This window comes from Phaethon aethereus, assembly GCF_964289735.1.
Source record: "Phaethon aethereus genome assembly, chromosome: 18".
Lineage (NCBI taxonomy): Eukaryota > Metazoa > Chordata > Aves > Phaethontiformes > Phaethontidae > Phaethon > Phaethon aethereus.
In genome coordinates this window covers 2,624,717-2,646,741 of record NC_138594.1, presented here as the reverse complement: position 1 = coordinate 2,646,741, position 22,025 = coordinate 2,624,717, and the positions used below count along the sequence as shown (strand labels likewise).

The following is a 22,025-nucleotide window of genomic DNA, read 5'->3' as shown; positions in this document are numbered from 1 at the left end:
TATTTTTAAACTGTTCCATTAAAAAAAACACACCAATTTTTCATAACATTAATCAAACTGCATATTGTTTCTACTGCTTGTTTTCATTCCTCCGTGGTATTACCTCCATTAAACTTCTTCTGTTACTTAGTTATTTGTGATAACATACATGTGTCTCTTCTTTTGAGGACTTCTCCAGGGTAAATAAATTTTCCTGTTTGGATTTTCAGGCAGACTTTGCAGTGGAAGCCTTGGCGAAGGCCACCTACGAACGCCTCTTCCGCTGGCTTGTTCACCGCATTAATAAAGCTTTGGACAGGACCAAACGACAGGGAGCGTCTTTTATTGGAATTCTGGATATTGCTGGATTTGAAATCTTTGAGGTACTTCAAAACACTGCTTATCAGTGTAATCTTTTCCCTGTTACTGTGTGTTCAGGACTAAGTGTAGTGCCCCATAATATACGCATGTTCCAAGGCTGCAGGAGGGTTTTGTTTTGTAGCATGCAAATGCTTTGACAACCCTAAATTACAGTGCCAAAAAGTCATACTTTAGTCTAAAGCATTCTTTTATTTGTGATGGTTTTTCCTACTATACGTTATTTAATTGTATGTAATGGGGAACGTAAGAGGTCTGAATAATGTGTTTTGCAGTTTTCTTTACAATATATTTGAATGTTGCAGAGTTTGGGGGAATTTCCTTGTAGGGTCAATTTCTTGACTTCCAGATATGTGATAAATCCTGTCACTGAATTATTCGTGCTCACTAATGTTATTTTTGTAGTTGAACTCCTTTGAGCAACTCTGCATTAACTACACCAATGAGAAGCTTCAACAGTTATTTAACCACACAATGTTTATCCTGGAGCAAGAAGAGTACCAACGGGAGGGTATAGAGTGGAATTTCATTGACTTTGGACTGGATCTGCAGCCTTGCATTGACTTAATCGAAAGACCTGTAAGTTTGTGCATTAATAATGCTCTAAGGAGAAGAGGTTCCATTTATGGGTTTTTCTCTTACTGCCTGCAGATTGTAGGACTGTACAGAGATTTCTTGCAGACCTGTCACAAAAAGTGAATTAACTTGAAGGCTGAAATCCAAAGTCTAAAATACCATGTATTAGTAAAAGGATTTATGCTTATGGGATTTTGCCCTGATGTTAGGGTAGAACACTGAGCTAAAGATATCAAGCTACTACTTTATACTTTTTTCCCCCTAGTCTTGAGTCCTCAAGTCTCAAAGTCTTGAGTCCTCTCACTTTCATATGAAACAAAATCATTGCGTTACAGGAGCTTTGGAGTGGTGGCTCAGTTAGAAAGCTTTTCAAGACTTATGGTAAACTTCATTTGAGATCGATAGCAAAAAAGAGTTTCTGAAACTTCATTTAGGGTGGAGTTTTCCCCATAAATCTGCGTTGCGAGTAGGAAAGCAATATCTTAAAGGTGGTTTTAATCATTGTGCTTTTTAACATATTCTTCTTGTTGCCCAATAAATGGAAGCTGAAGAGGGCTTCAAAGAAGAGGAGGAGCAGTTGGGTTGCGGAATGGAGAGGGAGGAGAACAAAGATCATGATTCCTGAAAGTTGTAATTCGTTACACCCCAGAACTATGCTGTCAAAATCATTTTATGACATGTTAAATTAAGCCTAGGGCATTGCAGGTACTACTCTACATTTCTGTGTGTGTATTCTAGAATACACATAAGCTGCCACTGATGCTATGCATCCTGAAGAGCAGAAAAGCCCATGAGCCACATTTGTTTTTCATTAGAGAAGGGGAAGGGAAATCTTGTTTCAGTTATCAAAGGTTTGCACTTTGTGTGTGGAACTTCAGAAACTTCTGCCTCCTTAGAACATAAAAACTCTGCCAAAAAGCCTGAGGGCGTTAAGTGTGGATGCTGTCAGTATGCAGATGTTTAGGTGAATGTCCTAAAGTGGATCAAATTACTTGATTTTGTTTTTTTTTTAAAAGCAAATGTCAGTACCTTCATAATCGTTCTGTAGATGTGGTGCCATGTAGTAGGCACATGGAAACATCTCTCTTCAAATGTGTAAACTTTACATTCACTAGAAACTTTTGAAGTACAAATTATTATAAATTCTTTTTTTCCATTGCTTTCCTGTGTACATCAGTCTGTCTTCCCTGAGGAAAAGGACCCTGTCAAACAATTTGACAGCTGCAAAATACAGGTGTTGCTTGTTCCCTACTTCACTTTAAGAATAAACAAACCTCCAAATGGAGTGCTTAAATTGTATGGAAAGAGAGGGAATATATAAAACCATGCTGGCTGCTCAAGTTAAGCCTGCTGAATCTCTTTGGATGCTGCTACTGGATAGCAACACGGGGCTTGGCCAGGGAGGCTCGCTGGCTGCCACAGCAGTATCAGGTGGCTGGGAGGGATAATTGTCTTCAGTTTGGCCCACATTAAAGCATGACATTAATTACTGTGGAGATGCGGATGAGCTGCTGTGTATGTACGTGTTGCAGAAATGTTTGGAAGGTAACTCTGGAGGTCATCTATTCCAGTCTCTAGGCTCTAGTCAGTGCTAGATCAGGTCACTCACGTCTGGCTCCCAATATACATTGGAATGAATTTACTTCAACCAGTCATAATGTTGTTTGTTGAACTGGACTTCCCCACAGCTTATTTAATTTAAATCAAATTTGAATCAGACAACTTCTTATTGTGGCATTCAATGGTGTGTTTTAAATACTGGAATTTAAAAAAAGATAATATATATGTATATAGATATATGTAAAAAATATTAACACAGGTTAAATCCAACTGGATTTCAGGCAAATCCTCCTGGTGTGTTAGCATTACTGGATGAAGAATGCTGGTTCCCTAAAGCTACTGACAAGACATTTGTGGAAAAATTGGTCCAAGAGCAAGGAACCCACTCCAAGTTCCAAAAGCCAAGACAGTTAAAGGACAAAGCAGATTTCTGCATTATTCACTATGCAGGGAAGGTAAGAGTTAGATGATAAACACTTGGTTTGAAATATTGGTTTTGGGAAAGTACTACATGGTATAGCTACCAAATCTAGAAATACTTGTGCAGGAGGGTGGCTTTGTTTCATTTTCTTGAACATATTCAGGAGTGCTCCGATGGAACTCTTGTTACCAAATAGACAGAAGTGAAAAATATAAATTAATATTAAATTTAAGCAAATATTTCAGTTTCCTTTAATTTTCTTGTGAGGCCTTACAGGTGAGTTTTTTCAGGACTTGCGTTGAAAAGAATATCTTCTGAATATCTATGTTTCCCAGTTGATAGTAGTGCTTGAAGTAGGGCCGTGTCAGTACCCTCTTCACTTTTATCTCCTCAATTCACGAGAAATTTTCTGTATATCACCTTTTATAGGTAAGCTGATATATTTTCATTTTTACTGTTAGTTCAATCTTTATTCTCCCATTGAGGGAATGGAGCTCAGCTGCAATGTGAACAGGTCCATGAAACAACTATGCAATTCTTGTCAGCATTTTGTGCAGCCTTCGTGATCACCAGCTCTATCCCATAGGGCTATGCTATGTACTTAGTTTCATAAATAGTTCAAACTTTATCCTAATACCAGTTTTTGCCCTGATATTTAAAAGAAACTGTGCGAATGATTAAGAGCCATCCTTTAATTTTCATTGAAAGTACTAAAGGCTTGTTGTTATCTATTCTTTGATGTCAATGGTGCCAAGTAGATAATTGTGGAAAAAATTGAAATAAAGAAATTATACATTTTACGGTATCAATATTTAAACGAGTAACTTAGAAATAATTAAATCAATAATGAAATAACTGTTACTGCAGTTAATAGTAGATTAGTTGTGAAACAAAAGGTTACCTTTAGGTAATCAAAATGAAGTGAAACAGCTTGGTGCCTGACTACTGAAAAGTACTTGCTCTGAAGAATGCTTTACTTCTGCCAAACGGAGTGGGCATTTCTGGGATACTGGCACTGCATTGCATATCTTCCTCTGATAGAAGGCATTTTTCAATTTTCTGTCAGAACACGTATTTCCTTAAAAACTAGAATCGTTTGTAAAATAGCTTTTACTGCAAGAGTACTAAGACGACTTAATTTGGGTTTGGATGCTGGAAGCATTTAAATGTAGCTTTCCTTCCAAAGCCCTTATTTAAAACTAGAAAACTCTGAAGCAAAAGTATGCTCGTCTACATAGAGGTCTTGTTGGGCTTATGGAATTTTAGGGCGCTCTTTTGGGTTGAGCTGAAACCATTCTGGCAGCATTGAGTTTTCAGTTGCTGAGCTATAGTTTAATTGCAAACCACAGAACTGGCTCATTCAAGGTAAGAGCATTGTTTGTTTTCTTTACAGTATAAAGTGTTTAAGTATAACTGCTATAGTGAAATTAAAAAAAAAAACCCCAACACGTTGCAGCACATCCTTAATTTGCTCTCTAGTAATTTAGATAAAGTAATTAGGACCTATACTGGAGTTGTTTTTACATCTTCACGGTGAAGAGTGAAGCCGTAGTTTGGCAATAACACCAGGCTGAAAATGTGTACCAGCTATTAGTAAGGAAAAATTCAGATTGCTAAATTTTTAATAAAACTCCCATTTACTCTTTCAAAAGAATAATTACCTTTTTGTGGTACTTAAAGCTGTTCTTAGGAGGCGCAACAAACTCATAGTGAGCAAACGTCAAGAAGACAATAGGAGGAAAACATCAGTATAGTATTTTTGAAAGCTTTTTTTTTTTAATGCTGGTAAATTTAAAACTAAAGCCGGTAGTTTATCTGATCATGTACAACTTGGCTATTCCACAGGTAGACTACAAGGCAGATGAGTGGTTGATGAAGAATATGGACCCCCTGAATGACAATGTGGCTACACTCTTGCACCAGTCTTCTGACAAATTTGTTGCAGAGCTTTGGAAGGATGGTAAGAAATCATGCTCTGAGTACATGAGTACACAAGTTGATAACGTTTTTTTTGGTTTTTTTTTTTAACCTTGCTGGATGAGTTATTCTGTGTGCCTGTTCCCTCCTTACCCTCCACCTCTACATTGTAAATATCTACAGTATTTTCTCTATTGTTTAGCGTGAAAAGTACAAAAAGGAAGCTAGGTTGCACCTATGGTCCCTTGCACATGTACCATTTCTGAGTAGCTGCTTCTCATGTTCATTATTTGAACTGATACTTGCTTGGTACTTGTTACCCTGTGTCAAATTTCACCTGTAGAATCTTGTCTAAAACTCTTAGTTTGAACTGCTGCAGTTAAGTCCTGAACGTAAAGAGCTATAGTGGTACTTGCTGTTAATAAAATGTTGTCTTATGTGAGCGCCAGCACAGTTGTTTCTTGTGCAGTGGTGGGTCATATCCTGGAAATCTGTATCTCCTAAAATAAAATTCATTAACAGCCATATTAGTGCTTAGATATTGCATATTAAAATCAAATGCAATTTTCCTGTTTTAATTGTACGCTGCTGTTTAGCTAGTCTACCTGCACATCAGCTTCGAAGTATTTATCAACACGTTTACCAAAATACCCCAAGAAGCAGAAATAGCCAAATAAATACTTAAAAGAACTTTCCTGTTCTAGTTTTTAACATCACAGTGTATTAATTAGAGCACACTTACATGCCACAGTATATAAATCTTGTAGTTTCTTATTCCAGGAGGAAATTAATCTTGTGATATAGATAATGCTGTAGGTTGAGACTGCATTTCCCTCGTATTCTGAGGAATACTTGGTTCAGCTACAGAGAGCAGTTTTAATGAATATATTAAGAACTTTTTGACTGGGGATCTGCTCCTTTCCTTTTGAGTAAACACACAGAAGCAAAAGCGTTTTGGTCCGAATAAGCAAAACCTGCTTCCACAGATAATTGAAATGTGCATGGAATATGTTGCGGCCTAATTGCTTTTATAGCACAGATAAGTCTGTTTGCAATTGATAAACCTGTTCTGTATACTAACTGAAGTGTCTTGTGTATCTGCTCTTCTGTCTTTCTGTTTTTGCTGTTTCTCTGCCTTAGAGATTCAGAATATTCAGAGAGCCTGTTTCTATGACAATATTACTGGTCTTCATGATCCACCAGGTGAATGGATATAAAAACAGTAGGCCTACTAAAGGCAGGGCTGTTGTATCTGCAGGAAAACCATTTTTGCTCGTAGGCTTGCATGAACTTTTCATTTCATGCCAAACTTAGGTATACCTCCACAAGGCAAATGGTCTCTGAGTGCATACCTATTCAATTGCTGCTGCATACATATAGCATCTATATTTTATGCATTGCAGATAAAAAGGTTTGTTGCTTCCTAGTTCCATGTTGAGATGCAGAATTGCTTCTTAAGTGATAATTCTGGTAGCTCGAAGCATTTGAGAGAATGCATAAGCTTTGTAACACTATCAGGCTTCTTTCTGCAGTCCAACATCGACAAAACTCTGGAACATTTTAGAACGTGGATGTATTTTTTGGGAGGAGAGCTGAACAATGTATTGAAGTATCAAAATGAGTGCCACAGTTGTTGTGGGTGTAGTAAGTGAAATAATCTTCTTCCAGACTTGTTGGAATTATTCTTTTAGTTAAAAGCCTCTTAATTTTAATATTTCCCTTTGTAAAAGCTGCACATGCTTTTTGAGGTATTGAGAAATGAACCAATTCACTTATTTGGAATGTCTTTTTTGAAGACGCTTTAGATATTTTATCCAACCTCTTCCTCATCCATTTTGTGTTCCTCTCCCTAAGTTTAGAAGTATGTGTATGTGAAAGTTGTGCCTCCACACTTTCGATCTTTACTTGGGTTTATCTTCCATTACTCATGATACATCACATACTTGAGGAAGTAGTGGTGTTGCTGTAGTAATTACTAGAGGGTTCAGAGGCTTTAGCCAATGGATGATTGTTCAGTCAAGCTGTTCAATGACTGCTTTTAACCTATAAGGAAGGCTTACATTTAACTTTAATAATCCTCATGGAAATGTATATAATCATATTATAGTTGGAGGACAGAGGGGAGCAAAACAAAAGATGTGCAATTAACAGACATATTAACGAAATTTTAAAAAGTACGTAGCCAAACAAAAGCTGAATGGTGCCCAGTCGTTAGTGGTGTCTGGTAGGTGCGGGTTTTTAATATTTACAAGCTTTTATGTTCGTCCTCTGTAAGACTGATTCCCGTTAATCTCTATCCCATTTCTGGTTTAGAACTGAATTCTACTTCAAAGTAACTATTTGTGATTATGATCTTATGAACAACTTGCTACCTACTTATTCTTTTAACTTTAATAGCTGCCTAGATTCTTGTGTTCAAAACTCTGTGGAGGATCTGGGCTCTGGTCTATACCACATGCAAGACTTACAAGTGATTATTCAAACTTGTTGCCCTGTATTTTTCTGCTTTTAATTTTCCTTTTTTTTATAGACCTTTGGAAACCAGTTGATTATGAGTATGAAATAAAATACTGTCACTTATTTCTCACATACAAAACTAATCCTGGTAGTAAAGCATAATTCCCTCTGCTTTGGTTTGAATTAAATTATTTTCAAATTGTAGCCTACATATAGTAGCATGTTTTTGGTTGGTCAGCTTGGATTTCATGGAGGACCAATATATGTTGTGTATTTGCTCAGTACTAAGAAGTGCCAACTGTAACCATGAAGGTGTTAAGCCACCTGTGTGGGGTTCTTTTTTTTTCTTTTAATGAGTTGTTTAAATAATTGCTGACATGCACATGGAATCATGTTCATGTTTTTGGCCTAAAGGTTTTAATGATGGCAGTCAGGTTTCTAATTTGTGCTTCTGAAGAAGAAACCATAGAGATCCAAAATGTTCAAAAATCAAAGAAATATCTATATTCTGATGCTTTATGGCAGCTTTGAAGTGCTTTGATGTGCAGTTTTCCTGTTTTGAAACTTGTCTTTTGACTAGGGAGATCTTTGTAGTTGTATATAAAACTTGGAAGAATTCTTCAAAATAGCAGACTAGCAGAAGTCTGACAGATAGTTCCCCCTGCCTCGTCACTGAAATAACACTATTTCCAACTCTTCTGTAAATAGATATGCTTGCAAAACACTTCTGAATATTCATTGAAACTCAGATTTAATCTATATAATTACTATAAGTGACTCTTCATGTCAAGCAAATTTGCACAGATGTCCAATTCCAAATGTTCAACCCAGAAATATTGTGCATTGTAAGAATTCAGATAACTGCCAGTTTCCAGGCAACCTTCTGTCTCTTAAAAGTTAACTTAAAATAAAAAAAAAGGGCTTTACTGGTCATGTAGAACTGCAAGTAAAGAGCTGGATGTTTTAGTGTGTACCTACTAAAGCTACTCTATTCTGCTGTATAAGTTTGTGGCTTTTGGTTCCACTGCTTCTGCACAGCCTCCCTAGTACATGCTGACTGCCTTGCCTACTGATGGCATCTTCTGTCATTTGTTCCACAAAGCTTCTGCTGCTGCACTTTCTGCTCCTCTTTCTGCCTATCTTTATACCTGACAAATATTAAAGTCCGCTTAATTGTTTTCTCTTGTCCTTCCCAGTGGATCGTATTGTGGGTTTGGATCAGGTCACTGGAATAACAGAGACAGCTTTTGGCTCTGCATACAAGACCAAGAAGGGCATGTTTCGTACTGTTGGCCAACTGTATAAAGAATCTCTCACCAAGCTGATGGCAACGCTCCGAAACACTAATCCCAATTTTGTTCGTTGCATCATTCCAAATCATGAAAAGAGGGTATGTACTACAGACCACTCATTTAATTCTTCCTCTTTATTAAAATCTTTACATGCATTTTAAGTTCTGCATGCTGTCTGTGTCTTCCTTTTGAAATCAGAAGCCAGGTTTCACAAAGTTTTCACACTGGTCAAATATCTTCTCAGTATTCCCGACACATCCCCTTATGTAGATAGTTGACTTCCTAGAGAGTAGCTTGAAGTTAACTACTAAGTAACTACTTAAACTACAGTTTATTCATGAATACAAATTAAAAGACTAAAAATCATGCTTGTTTTGTTTGTCCAGGCTGGAAAATTGGATCCACATCTAGTTCTAGATCAGCTTCGTTGCAATGGTGTTTTGGAAGGAATAAGGATTTGTCGACAAGGATTTCCAAACAGGATAGTGTTCCAGGAATTTAGACAGAGGTAACAGCAGGAACAGTCTTTTGAGCTTTTATGAGATAAAATTCCTTGTTAAATAATTGTAGACACTCTGCCTTGCCACCCCCCTCCTCCCCCCAAACTCAACCGAAAGAAAGTCCAAAGCCATTTGTGAGGTCTTACAGTGGCTTGAACTTGAAGCAGTTAAATACTACAAGTTTATGCTAAGGACACTAGGGAAGGGGAAACCAATCTAAAACGGGCTCCTGGAAAAACTTTCTGGAGAAATTCCTTAGCCATGCACTTGGTGACTGTAGCTTTATGGGCTTATAATAATATAGCTTATTGTTGAATGTAAAGGTGTTTCTTCATTTGATTTAAAGGTATGAGATCCTTACTCCCAATGCAATTCCAAAAGGTTTTATGGATGGTAAGCAAGCGTGTGAGCGTATGGTAAGTGTTTATACCTACATATTGTTAAAACATTGAAAAGTTGAAACAAAAATTGTCCTTTCCTTTGATGTAAAAACAACATGCTTCCTGTCCATTTAGATCAGAGCATTAGAGCTAGACCCCAACTTATACAGAATTGGACAGAGCAAGATCTTTTTCCGAGCTGGTGTCTTGGCACACTTAGAAGAAGAACGAGATCTGAAGATCACAGACATTATCATCTTCTTCCAGGCAGTCTGCAGAGGATATCTGGCTAGGAAGTATGTGTGCTCTTGTGGTTTGATTTTTTTCTCATGGTCATCTTAAGTCTCTTTAATAGGGAGCTGTGCATTAAAACTTCCATTTCAGGAGAGATTCAGCATGTTGCCTGATAAACTGTAGTTGTATCCAGGCTAAATAGGTGAATGTTCACCTCATAATAATAATTTGTACCTTCATTCCATAGCAAGATCTTCTATCCTTTATCTTTCCTTTGTGACACATGCAGCTGTTCACGGTACAGATAGTGGCTGCAAAAAAATCTCTTTCTGCTCCACTGGAAGTTCTTAGAGATAGTCTGGAAAGCTGCTCTTTTGAAGTTAAACAACAGTTCAGCCTCTAATCCATCCTGATTTTATCTTTTTAAGAAAAACATCTGTTAAGAGTAAGAACAAATAGCATTTATAATTATCGTTTTGAAAATAGTGAATCCAGCTCTTGCTGCCTTTTCATATAAGGAATGAGTACTCATAAATCAGTGTAGTCACTGAAACTTAAAAAAAGCCTATTTATGGTCTGCAAGTGTTCTGGGGTTGGGTAACCTAAAAATTAAAAACACGGACAGATGCTCAGCTGTATTTAACATGAAATGTTTTGCTCTTTCTGTCTTCAGGGCCTTTGCAAAGAAACAACAGCAACTGAGTGCACTGAAAATCCTGCAGAGGAATTGTGCTGCATATTTAAAGCTTAGGCATTGGCAGTGGTGGAGAGTCTTCACGAAGGTTCGTTATATTCTGTCATTTTGACTTTTGTAAATAGGTGGGTGCAGGTTCTTACTTGTTCACTTCAAATCTTTGCAGGTGAAGCCTCTTCTTCAGGTCACTCGTCAAGAAGAAGAACTTCAAGCCAAGGATGAGGAGCTAATGAAGGTGAAAGAAAAACAGACAAAAGTGGAGGCAGAACTTGAGGAAATGGAAAGGAAACATCAACAGGTCTGTGCCTGAGATGAGCTTCTGATAGGGAGAACATGTATTGCACGATATACTGTGTGAGGGAGCCATGTTAGATGCTTGGGAGCAAAAATCACTGTGAATCAGGTGGGCTAAGTCCTTTCACGCTCAGCTAAAAACTGAAATAGGAAGTTACAACATGAGCAGTCCTCCAGGAATGCAGAAATGTCATGTTAACTAAGCTAAACTTTTCTGGGGCCTTTCCTAGTTTACAGGAGAACTTCAGCTGCAGTGTCATTTTCCTTTTCAGATGTGTTTTTGGGGTAGGATACTTACTGTGATGTGCATCTGCTGTCTAAGACATGGGGAAACAATTATGGCAATTATTGGACAAAGCTGAAAATGAATTTATGCTGATAAGTAACATTATAAATTTAAAAAAAAAACAGTTGAAGGAGTGTCAGTAAAAATAGATGTGTATGTATCACTGTGGTAGTTGAAGACATGATAGAAGTGGGATGGATATGTAGAATGGCAAAGCATCAATTTGATGAATGATGAAAGGGCTTGAAGGCATGGCCTATGAGTGTCTAAGGTCAGTGGATTTGTCTTAGTCTGGAGAAGAGACTGAGGGGCGACCTCATTGCTCTCTCAGTGTTTCTGGAGGAGTGGAAGTGGAGAGGGAGGTGTTCCACGTGTCCATTGACAGGACACGTGGAGTAGTTCAAAGCTGTGTCAGGGGAGATTCAGACTAGATATTAGGAAATGTTTCTTTACCAAGAGGGTGATCAAACACTGCAACAGGCCTCCTAGGGAGATGATCAATGTCCCGTGCCTCTCAGTGTTTGAGGCATTCGGACAATGCCCTTAATATAATATGCTTTAGCTTTTGGTCAGCCCTGAAGCGGTCAGGCAGTTGGACTACGTGATTTTTGTAGGTCCCTTCCAACTAGAACTATTCTATTCTTGCCTTTACACAGCAAGAAGTAATGTGTTCCAGTTTTGTTTCAGTGACTCCGGGTGCCAGCTTCAGCCCAGCTAACCATGTTTGCTCTGCCACTATGCAGGGATGAGTGTGAGGAACAGTCCAGGAAACAGGCACTTCCCTCATCTGTTTGCTGCTGGTGGAACAGGGCAGGTGGGGTAGGCAGAATCTGTTCCTTAAACTGGGGAGACGAGTGAATATTGCTGTAGCCCTATTACGAAAGCTGGTGTCTCCTGCACTGCTGGATAAAGCCCTCTGCTAAAAGTCTTTGGTTCTGGATGTTGACCAGGGAGTCAACTGGAGCAGCACTTGGCCTTCAAGTAACTTTGTAGCTGTCATATGTGTAATCTCTTATGAGAGACTTTGAAATGTTGTTTTTGCTGCTTTATTACCTTTTGTGTATATTTGCAGCTTCTAGAAGAGAAGAACATTCTTGCAGAGCAGCTACAGGCTGAGACGGAGCTCTTTGCAGAAGCTGAGGAGATGAGGGCTCGCTTGGCTGCCAAAAAACAAGAGTTGGAAGAAATTCTCCATGATTTGGAGTCCAGGGTTGAGGAGGAAGAAGAAAGAAACCAAATATTGCAGAATGAGAAAAAGAAAATGCAGGGCCATATTCAGGTATGCCTCTTGGTAACTGGAAATGGAAAAGCAAACAAACAGGACAGTTAAGGATGAGAAAGCTCCCTCAGCATCTCTATGGCACAGAGGAATGTAGCTCCTTATCACCATGTGTGGAATAAAATCAATTTGAATTTTTTTTCTCTTCTCTTCCTAAAGTGTGTTTAGCTTCTTGTGGCCTCCAGGCATATGAGGGTGAGGAAAGAAAAAGAAAACCCAAAAAATGCCCGGTTGGTAGCCATAGCGTATACAGATAGGGTATTAAAGGTAGCAAGCACTTCGGAGTGGGCAGGAACCGGGCATGACTGCATGGGGCTTACCTGCTTTCTTACAGAAACAAAGACTGATGGGATGATGTCACTTGTGAGGGAAATGTTCTTTTTTGACTGAAATCCAGTAACTATCATTATTCCTTTGACTTTTATGAAACTGGGACAACTTCATCTCGTCCAAGTTACTTTTTTTTTTTGGTGAAAATCAGACGATGTAGATACTTCCTTTTGAATACACGGGGACCTTGAAAAAGGGATACCTGAGAACTTATCTGTCTTTCCAAATATTCAAGGTACTTGGAGGGAAAATAAACCGTACATCTCACAGTTCTTGCTGCCTTTTAATAAGTGTCCGTTAATGTGTGGCTGAGAATCTTATTTAAAACGATGAATGAATAGAAGCACAATAGATACAACTCGAAAAGTAATAATGTAGCTATTTTTGCCATTATCTAATAATTTCAGGTGTAATATTGAGATCCAGATTCATACTGAAATCAGAGATCTGTTTCCTGTGGCGTCTCTTCCCAGACACTGCTGCTTTTACACCAGATGCCCTATTCAGATGCAGTATGCTAGAAAGTCTTTGACATAAAGCCTGGTTTGATTTGGTTGTCATTAAGCAGATTTCTTTTTTTAATGTTCAGAATTGGGAATGTGAAAGACTCTGAAGTCAGTGGATGTTTCCTAGACAGCATATTTCAGCCAAAGCTGAAATAAGAGTATAAAAAATTCCATGCGTATCACATGGCCCTTAATTTCATTACCAGATCATTGATACTATAAATGAACCTAACAAGAAGTGAATGCATTTTTAGTGTTAGTTAGGGCAGGTGACTTTTCAAAATAATACACTTTTATACCAAGTTTAAAAAAACAAAACAAAAAACACCAAGCAACGGAAAAAAACCCACATGGGTAACCTGGAAAATGCGCAGATGCAATTGCCTTTCTTCTCAGGACCTGGAGGAACAGCTTGATGAGGAGGAAGGGGCTCGACAGAAGTTGCAGCTTGAAAAAGTGACAGCTGAAGCCAAGATCAAGAAGATGGAGGAAGAGATCCTGCTGTTGGAGGACCAAAATTCTAAATTTTTGAAGGTGAGACCAGGGTGCGCGGTGGAGATTCTGTACACAAGTAATAGTAGTACCAAGTGACAGCTCTCAAAACACTTGAGACTGCTGTTACATTATCTATGGAGTTTGCATCTGAAGACTTGTGGGGTTCGAACAGGTTGAAGGTGAGATACTGAGAGCTTCTTTTGAACTGACCTTTAAAAGGGAGGTATTTGCCATAGATTCTCGCTGGTGTCACGAGTTTCCCAAATCTAAGAGCTGGAAACAGTGTTTATCATAGCTACCGTTGTTCTTTGCAAACTATACAGGTGTTGTTGGGCTTAGATGATGTGTGGCTTGGATTTCTGAAAGTGTACAGCAAATGCTGTCCTAAAACCAGGGCTCCCATGCGTTAAATTCCAAGTCTCACTTTCTTGGCAAACAAATATTCATATTTCTATACTATTCCAATTGATTGTTAACATTGATGGGTCTGTCACTTGAGGTAAAATCTGTGTTAATATGCTGTATGAGACCTCTATATGGATTTTATATATTCAGTTATTTGTGCTGCTTCGAGACTCCTCAATTTGTATTTTAGAAGTTATTCTTTCTCCCCTTGCTCCTAACTAGGAAAAGAAGCTGATGGAGGATCGAATTGCTGAATGTACTTCTCAGCTGGCTGAAGAAGAAGAAAAGGCCAAAAACTTGGCCAAACTCAAGAACAAGCAGGAAATGATGATCACTGATTTGGAAGGTTTGTTTTTACTACATTTGCCTATTAACAGTTTGGACATAATGCTAGAAAGGAATGGATCTCGTACTACAATGTGTACAGTATCTGGTCCAGTCTGCAAAGTGTAACCGCATATGCAGACACCTTAATAGCTGTTATCTTAATCCAAATATTGAAAAAAAATTGTTTTGCTTGCAAGACTTGTTGCATCTGGCTGCTCAGTCTTTCTGTGTTTAACTTGCTAGTTTTTCATTCTTGAGACTCCATTTCATTTATAGACGCACTCAGAAATTCGTGTTGCTGCATGCACCCCATAGTAACAAGGTAAAACATCTGTCTCTTGGGAAGTTGCTACACTTCTCTATAGTAACACATTAGAAAAACTTATTTCTGGAAGAATGTTAGTAGGTATTCTAATATTTAGATAATATTAGAATATTTAGATAATAACAGGCTTCTAATATTTTTTAATAAGCAAATCCAAATTGTTTTGCTTTTCTTAATGCTTTGTTTACCTAAAATGGTTCCATTTCTTTGGCCATTTATTCCCGACTGTTTTGCCTGTGTTGTCACGGGCAAAACTAGCCCTATATGTAACCTTTCTTGATTTTATCTTTTTTTGAATTACTTATGGCTGTAAACAGCTATTGTGCAACATTAATAAACTGCCAAGTCAAAGTTGCAAAATATAAGGCAAAGTTGCTCTCTGTGCCCTAATTTGGAAATAGTTTTTTCACTTACTGCATTATGGCCCGTCTTGCTATGTATTTTAAAACTGATGGGCTTATGGAAGAATACCAAAGATTATTCTTATCTGTATAGGAAAGTATTGAACTAATAAGGATAGGAGGTGATTGATGTACCTTTTCCTTAAAAATAATTTTCAGAGATGGGCATAAGTAAGCTTTACTCACCGGAAAATAATGCTTGATAGTAGTAATTGTGTACTTAAATTGGGACTAGTGTTTCTGAAGATACTTGACAGATGTTTTTCATTATGGTACCATTCCAAGACTGATGACCTTAGAAATGGAAATTAGAGCTTAAATGTAAGGCATGCAATTTCTTGGCTAGTAAAGCACAGTAAAATGATATTTACTCTTGGAGATGATTCAGGAAGCCGTTAAGGTCTCTCTGCTAGGGTCGTGGAACTGCTAGGCACTGAAATTTGGGGGGAGAAAAAAAAAATTCAGTTTACTATGAACTTTCTCAACTTCACAATTGGGCCTTATGACACTGTTCAAGCAGTCATTCACCAGAAATATAATGTAAAGACAGAGGGAAAAGGGCTATTCTTTCTAATGAGGAACTGTTTAGAGAAAAACAGAGTTACTTCAGGATTGTCTGGAGAATCACAAATAACCCTGGGTGTCTCTAAGAGATGATTCTTCAGTGTGGCTCCCTTTCCATGTAGGAGATGATGTCCTGATCCAATAGCAGGTTTAGGGAGGGTGTGAGAGAAGTCTCTGCACTGAGGACCCAGAAAACATTGAACAAGTCTAATAACTTACATTTTATGCTAATGCATTCAGAATTGTGCTAATGCCATGCTAAGCACCAGTGGTTTAGCAAAACCTTCCTGTGACTTAAATATATTACATACCTGGTCATTACCTAACTGTAAACAATGCAGCTAGTAACTGTCTTAATCAGGCAACAGGCAGATCAACTAAATGTGTTTTATTACTATGGCACTGAGAGCTGGATGGTTTTCACAAAGAAGTACCTTAAGGCAGGAGTATCTTGTCTAAACAAGTCAGTCACTGGAAGTTATCAGGGATGCAAAGTCTTGCTAAATATCAATGGGATGGGAGTTAGTGGCACAGATACTTGCAAAAACTCCTTATCCAAGTTTTCTTTAAGTTGTACTATTTTCCAGGGGACCTCTTTGGACTCTAGGCTAGCCCTTCCGAAACTATGCAAGTCATCATTTTTTCCAGTCTGTAGTTGATGTTCATTTTTGAATCTCGATGTCTGTGATCATCTGGCCTAGAAGCTCAAACTCTCTTCTATTAGAAAATGAGTGGGTTGTGTCAAGATGAGTTTATGTTTCTGTTTCCCTTATTTCAAACTTTTTTTTCCCTCCAGTCATGGACTTTTTCTTGACCTTCTGTCTAAATCATACAGTTCTACTTTGCTATTTCATCTTTCCCAGTCAGCTTTCCAGCTACAGACTGGAGAAAGAATTAACACAGTATAAATTAAACTTACCACCCTTTCTGCCACCCCATGGCCCTGCCCCCAAACCTTCTGAGGATAAGAGAAAAAATTGTGTATAAATATAATTCTTTGTTTCCTTAGAGCGCTTAAAAAAGGAGGAGAAGACCCGTCAAGAATTAGAAAAAGCTAAAAGAAAACTTGATGGTGAAACAACAGACCTACAGGACCAAATAGCTGAGCTGCAAGCCCAGATTGAAGAACTGAAGATCCAGCTGGCCAAGAAAGAGGAAGAACTGCAGGCTGCTCTTGCTAGGTCAGAGCATGATGGGGCTTATGACTACAGAAGTGTGGTAGCATCCTACTTTCCCAGACAGAATTTCAGTTGACTGCAAACATATCAGAACTGGGAATGTTAAAGCAGAAGCCAGTTCATGTTTGGACTACAGCATCTCTGGACACCTGTGCTGTGCATAGACATGGCAAAAAAAAAAAAAAAGGAATTTGGTGTTTTATCAACATCCTTGCTCTACCAAGCTGCAAAAAAAGAAGTTTCACCAGGGTATAATAGTGTTTGGGCTCTAGAAGCCTTTTTGGTCTCACAGAATTCAGCCTCAGGAGGGAAAAAGCATGTAATTCTGAGTGAGCCGTCTTAATGGAGTACTTTCAAGGATTGGGTAGGACAGATGTCATTAAGATTTGTGTGGTAGTATTGCAGTCGCATGATCTGTAATTTTGTGGGAAGAGAAAATCCTACAGATGATGCATTTTTGGGACAGTGCTGATATATACAAAATTGGAATACTTGAATGTAAACTTGAAAGCATGATCATTCTTGTAGTGCATCTGTAGTACCTGGGGCACTGTGCTTGTCAGGATCTTGAGAATAACAGTAGTGGCTTTCTATCGATGAAGTTTTAGAAAGTCTGTTTTATTCTAGTGGAAAAGTTAAGATATCATTTAGGTACATAATTTAAGTAACACTAGACTGTTATGATAATAGGTCTGAAGGTATGAAATATCATTAACCATTGTGCCTCTGTTTTAACAGAGGTGATGAAGAAGCAGTTCAGAAAAACAATGCACTGAAAGTGATAAGAGAGTTGCAGGCTCAAATTGCAGAACTCCAGGAGGATCTTGAATCTGAGAAGGCCTCACGCAACAAGGCAGAAAAGCAGAAAAGAGATTTAAGTGAAGAGTTGGAGGCTCTAAAAACAGAGCTTGAGGATACCTTGGATACCACTGCAGCACAGCAAGAGCTGAGGTAGGATCATATGTCTGTGTAAGAAGGCACCATTAAAATTCATCTTTAATTTACAAAAGACCAAATTGTTGATTTTTGATAACCTTTGATGCTTCCTTTAGGACAAAGCGTGAGCAGGAGGTGGCTGAACTGAAGAAAGCAATTGAAGAGGAAACCAAGAACCATGAAGCACAGATCCAGGAAATCAGGCAGAGGCATGCTACTGCCCTGGAAGAGCTCTCTGAACAACTTGAACAGGCCAAACGGGTGAGAAGAAAATGGCTTGCAGAAATACATTTACAAGCACCATAAGTGTTGTGGTCTGTGGCATAGGTATCTGCCACAAGATATCTGTGGCACTGATATCTTCAGAGCTAAGTTGTCCTCTACACGTGCATAACAATTGCAATTGAATCAAGTATATCATGTTGGTTTGAATATATTGCAACTATTAGACAGTCTTGGCATCTCTCTGAAAGTGTTCATTAGACTTGGAAATGGCACACCTAGAGCTAAATCATGTAGTACTCCTGTAGGAATTCTCCAGCAGTCTACATGCTTATTTGGTGAAAAGCACTTCTCTGCATGAGCGAACTGCAGAATGCTTCCAAATAAGGGAATTATAACGTCCACACTCACAAATACCAAACTGTGAGTGCAGGTAGTGTAAAAGTTCTTCCAGGCACTCTTAACTTTGTGCTTGTACTGTGACCTCCAGCGCTAGATATCTCTGGAGTATCTTGGCAATTTGCACAGCTGTCTTGTGTTCTTTGGTGACCACCACCAGCGCAGGCAGGAGGAGGCACACCTGGATAGCATGGTTCCTACTAGTGTAGCTTGAGTGTCTTGTATGTGAAATTATATAAATATAATCACAAATGTATATGCGGACAGTTCATATACTGTAGCAATATTTTTATGAAGGGAATACTTCACAAGCTTCCTTAGTTTAAAACACTAAGTGAGAAAAATAGTAGTTAAAGCTGGTGGAAATTATAGTTTATTCACCTGAAGATCTTATGCATGTCATCTTCTCCTTATTCATTAAATATTCTCAATAAAAGCATGAAAAGACAGAAAAATACCCTGCAATCTTAAACAAAGGTCCTGTGATAAGATCATGTTGGTTCTGGTGATATAGTAAGAACGGCACTTAAACATCCCTTGTGCCAATTATTACTTTTTTTAAAAAGGTTTTTGACAAATGTCAGTGCAGTGGTGAAAAGTGCTTTGTTAAGCACTTCCAGGCTGCTATGCCTACTAAAATCAGGGCAGCTTTAGCTGGTATCTTTCCTTTTATTTCTGTGAGATGAGCCATGCTGATCTGTTAATGGGCACATTCCTTCCTACTTACAGTGCTACTCAAACAGTCATTTTACAGCACTGTCATCACAAATCTTGGTTGAATTCATAGAACTGTCTTCTAATGCTCGCTGTTACCTGTGATATCTGAGAGTGGAATAACTTGAGTTAACTTAGTCTTTGGCTAACATACACAGAATGTTACATGGCAGTATTTTAAACACTCCCTACTTAGAACTGACTGAGCACTTGTTTTATCTTTGAATTTGTAAACCTGATTTGCTGGACTGAATATTTTTTAGCAGAAAACTTTATTTATATGTAACAAAGTGTTGAATTTCTTTCCTTTTGTATTTCCTAGTTCAAAGCAAATCTTGAAAAAAACAAGCAAGGCCTAGAGTCTGACAACAAGGAGTTGGCCTGTGAAGTGAAGGTACTGCAGCAGGTCAAGGCAGAGTCTGAACATAAGAGGAAGAAGCTTGATGCTCAGGTACAAGAGCTAACTGCCAAGGTCACAGAAGGTGAAAGACTGAGGGTGGAGCTGGCGGAGAAGGCAAACAAGCTGCAGGTAAGCTGTGTGGAAGTCCTAAACTGCTGAAAAATAGCCAAGAAACTAAAAGCCTTAGCCATATGCAGAAATGGCAAGGAGAAATGACTTTCAAAGATGCAGCTAGGTCTACAGGAACCGAGCCTGTAGCTGACATGGGAGGTGGCCTCAGTCATGCGCTCTCATGTATTTGAGGGACCTTAAAGTGGTGATGTACCTCATGGATACAGCTGGACAGCCATGATGTTAATCCTGAACTTTTTGGGCTACGTGAGAATTACAGTGCCTTTTAAGTATGTGGCTTCCCATTCTGGAGACCAAATCCTGGAGGAGGCTCTGCATAGTCAAGCTGCTGACAGCTGGCCTACAGGTTTTTGGCCTGGCTATGGAATTGAGTAGATTGGGCTGAGCTCAGTCATAGGTGTGAGCAAAAATGTACTGATTGATGGTGGCCACAAGTTTCCTTTTGTTCTTCAAAGTTGGGAGCTTTGCAGATAGGGATTGCAAATAAAGGCCCATTTTTCTGGGAAATAAGGAAAAGGGCAAAACACAATCAGGGCCGACTTTTAAACCAGAGCACCAAGTACTTTAGGTAAATCAAGTTAAAGTACTTCAAAAATGGAATGGCCCAGCTCTTTTTGGAGGAAGCAGTATGTCACTGTATAGAAAGGTAGCATAGCCTGAAATAGCAAGAGTTGGCACCTGGCAGTAAGCTTTTCTCTTGCAGTGATGCTTTAAACCCAGCTGCCACTCTGATAATCCCTGAATTAATGGTCCCATAAAATATATGGTCCTATAATTAAAAGTAGCGTTGAAGCATGAATGCAGATACTGGAATGATGTGCTCTGCTAAATAGCATGCCGAACTCTTGTTATGTTATACCACTTAAGTTCAAGACTGACATCCAACTTGAAGTCTCTAACCAAACTTCAGTATTTTTAGTTTGTTGTTTCTCTCTGTTGGGATCTTTTGTTGCCTTGCCGTACCTGGAATTTGTTGAGGTGTTGTATTCTGCAGTTCCAGCTCCCAGCGGAATGTAGGCTTTGCCATGAGTCAGCTGCATGCTGTTACCTTTAGACCGCTTGCTTTGCAGAACGAGTTGGATAATGTCTCAAGTCTCTTGGAGGAAGCGGAGAAGAAAGGCATTAAGTTTGCCAAGGATGCGGCTAGTTTGGAATCTCAGCTTCAGGATACACAGGTGTGTGTGCAGTGAAGCTTGAACTTTGCACTGAAGCTCTGTTCCTCATTGAAATGCTAACTGCATAACAGAAAATATATTTTCATGCACGGTTTGGAAAGTCCCTTGGGTAGAACCTGTATTTCCTGTTAAAATGTACTGAAATGTGATGTATAATGACTGCTCAGCTACATGTGGAGATAGTTTTTCATTACCTAAGATTCACTACTTGGTAGACTGTAGCCTTTCAGTTTCTTTTTTATTTCCTAGTCTTGTGGGCGATAAGTATTAAGTCAGAAAAACCTTTCCAAGTAGAATGTTAAGACCCTTGGGGTATACAAAAGACACAAGTGACAGTACCCTCTCTTACTGGCAGCTTAAGTTCTTAAAATTGCCAGTGTTTGGTTTTGAGTTAAATATTGCAGCCTTATGCACATATTCATCACTTAAATATACTCTTTTTTTCCCCCTGTATAAAAATGCTAATGGTGACTACCTGAATAATGTTAACCACAACTAGAGAGGTCTGTGAGGAGCAGGATGGAGGAGAGGGTATGGTGGTTACACCTTTCATTAGTTTCTGTTACGACAAAAGTTTCCACTGCCAAATTACAGCTGTCTTTAAACTGACCTTTATATTTAAGCAATGCAGCAAAACTTGGAAGTGTGCTGCCATTGCAGGATTTGCTGCTATATATTCTTCCCAGGTGGTTTAAAATAGGTACTCTATATGCTTGTCTGAAAGAAGAAAAATAAATTTTGGAGGTGACTTCTGTGCTTGTCCCTTTAAAGATGGAAAAGTATCATCCATTAACTTATAGAACAGAGTGTGGCATGGATTCTCTGATCAGAATTATGCTTTATAAAGGTTTAAGTGTGCCCAAAATGAATGATCAGTGCCTTTTAGAAAACTGAAATTACAGACGTTTTCATAAGCATATGCAAAAATGCTGTGAGAAAAATAATCAAACCTGAAAGGCCACATGGAGTAATGGAGGGTGGTTTAACCTGTGGTTTAACCTAACCACAGGTTAGCCTGCCTGTGGTTTAACCTGGCAGGCAGCTAAACACCACAGAACCATTCGCTGCCCCCCGCCCACTGGGATTGGGGAGAGAATTGGGGTGGGGAGGGAGGGGGCAGATAAAATTCCTGAGTTGGGATAAAGACAGTTAAATAGGACGGAAAAGGAAGGGGTAATAATAATAGTAATGATTAAAGAGTATATAAAATAAGTGATGCACAATGCAATTACTCCCCACCCACCAACTGATGCCCAGCCTGTTTCTGAG

General features: G+C 38.7%; 1 protein-coding gene across 1 annotated transcript in view; it reads left to right on the top strand.

The window, feature by feature from the left end:
• MYH10 (myosin heavy chain 10) overlaps positions 1–22,025 on the top strand; it is a gene marked incomplete at both ends in the record, with an annotated part of 68,819 nt that overhangs the window by 36,556 nt on the left and 10,238 nt on the right. Inside the window, 19 exons of the mRNA XM_082008145.1 lie at positions 210–362; positions 763–936; positions 2,775–2,948; positions 4,760–4,874; positions 5,972–6,034; positions 8,485–8,678; positions 8,967–9,088; positions 9,427–9,496; positions 9,596–9,756; positions 10,368–10,476; positions 10,555–10,686; positions 12,041–12,247; positions 13,480–13,617; positions 14,206–14,329; positions 16,610–16,781; positions 17,517–17,729; positions 17,831–17,975; positions 19,372–19,578; positions 20,652–20,756. Coding sequence (XP_081864271.1) covers positions 210–362; positions 763–936; positions 2,775–2,948; positions 4,760–4,874; positions 5,972–6,034; positions 8,485–8,678; positions 8,967–9,088; positions 9,427–9,496; positions 9,596–9,756; positions 10,368–10,476; positions 10,555–10,686; positions 12,041–12,247; positions 13,480–13,617; positions 14,206–14,329; positions 16,610–16,781; positions 17,517–17,729; positions 17,831–17,975; positions 19,372–19,578; positions 20,652–20,756 — 2,778 coding nt within the window. The remainder of the gene's footprint in view (positions 1–209; positions 363–762; positions 937–2,774; positions 2,949–4,759; positions 4,875–5,971; positions 6,035–8,484; positions 8,679–8,966; positions 9,089–9,426; positions 9,497–9,595; positions 9,757–10,367; positions 10,477–10,554; positions 10,687–12,040; positions 12,248–13,479; positions 13,618–14,205; positions 14,330–16,609; positions 16,782–17,516; positions 17,730–17,830; positions 17,976–19,371; positions 19,579–20,651; positions 20,757–22,025) is intronic.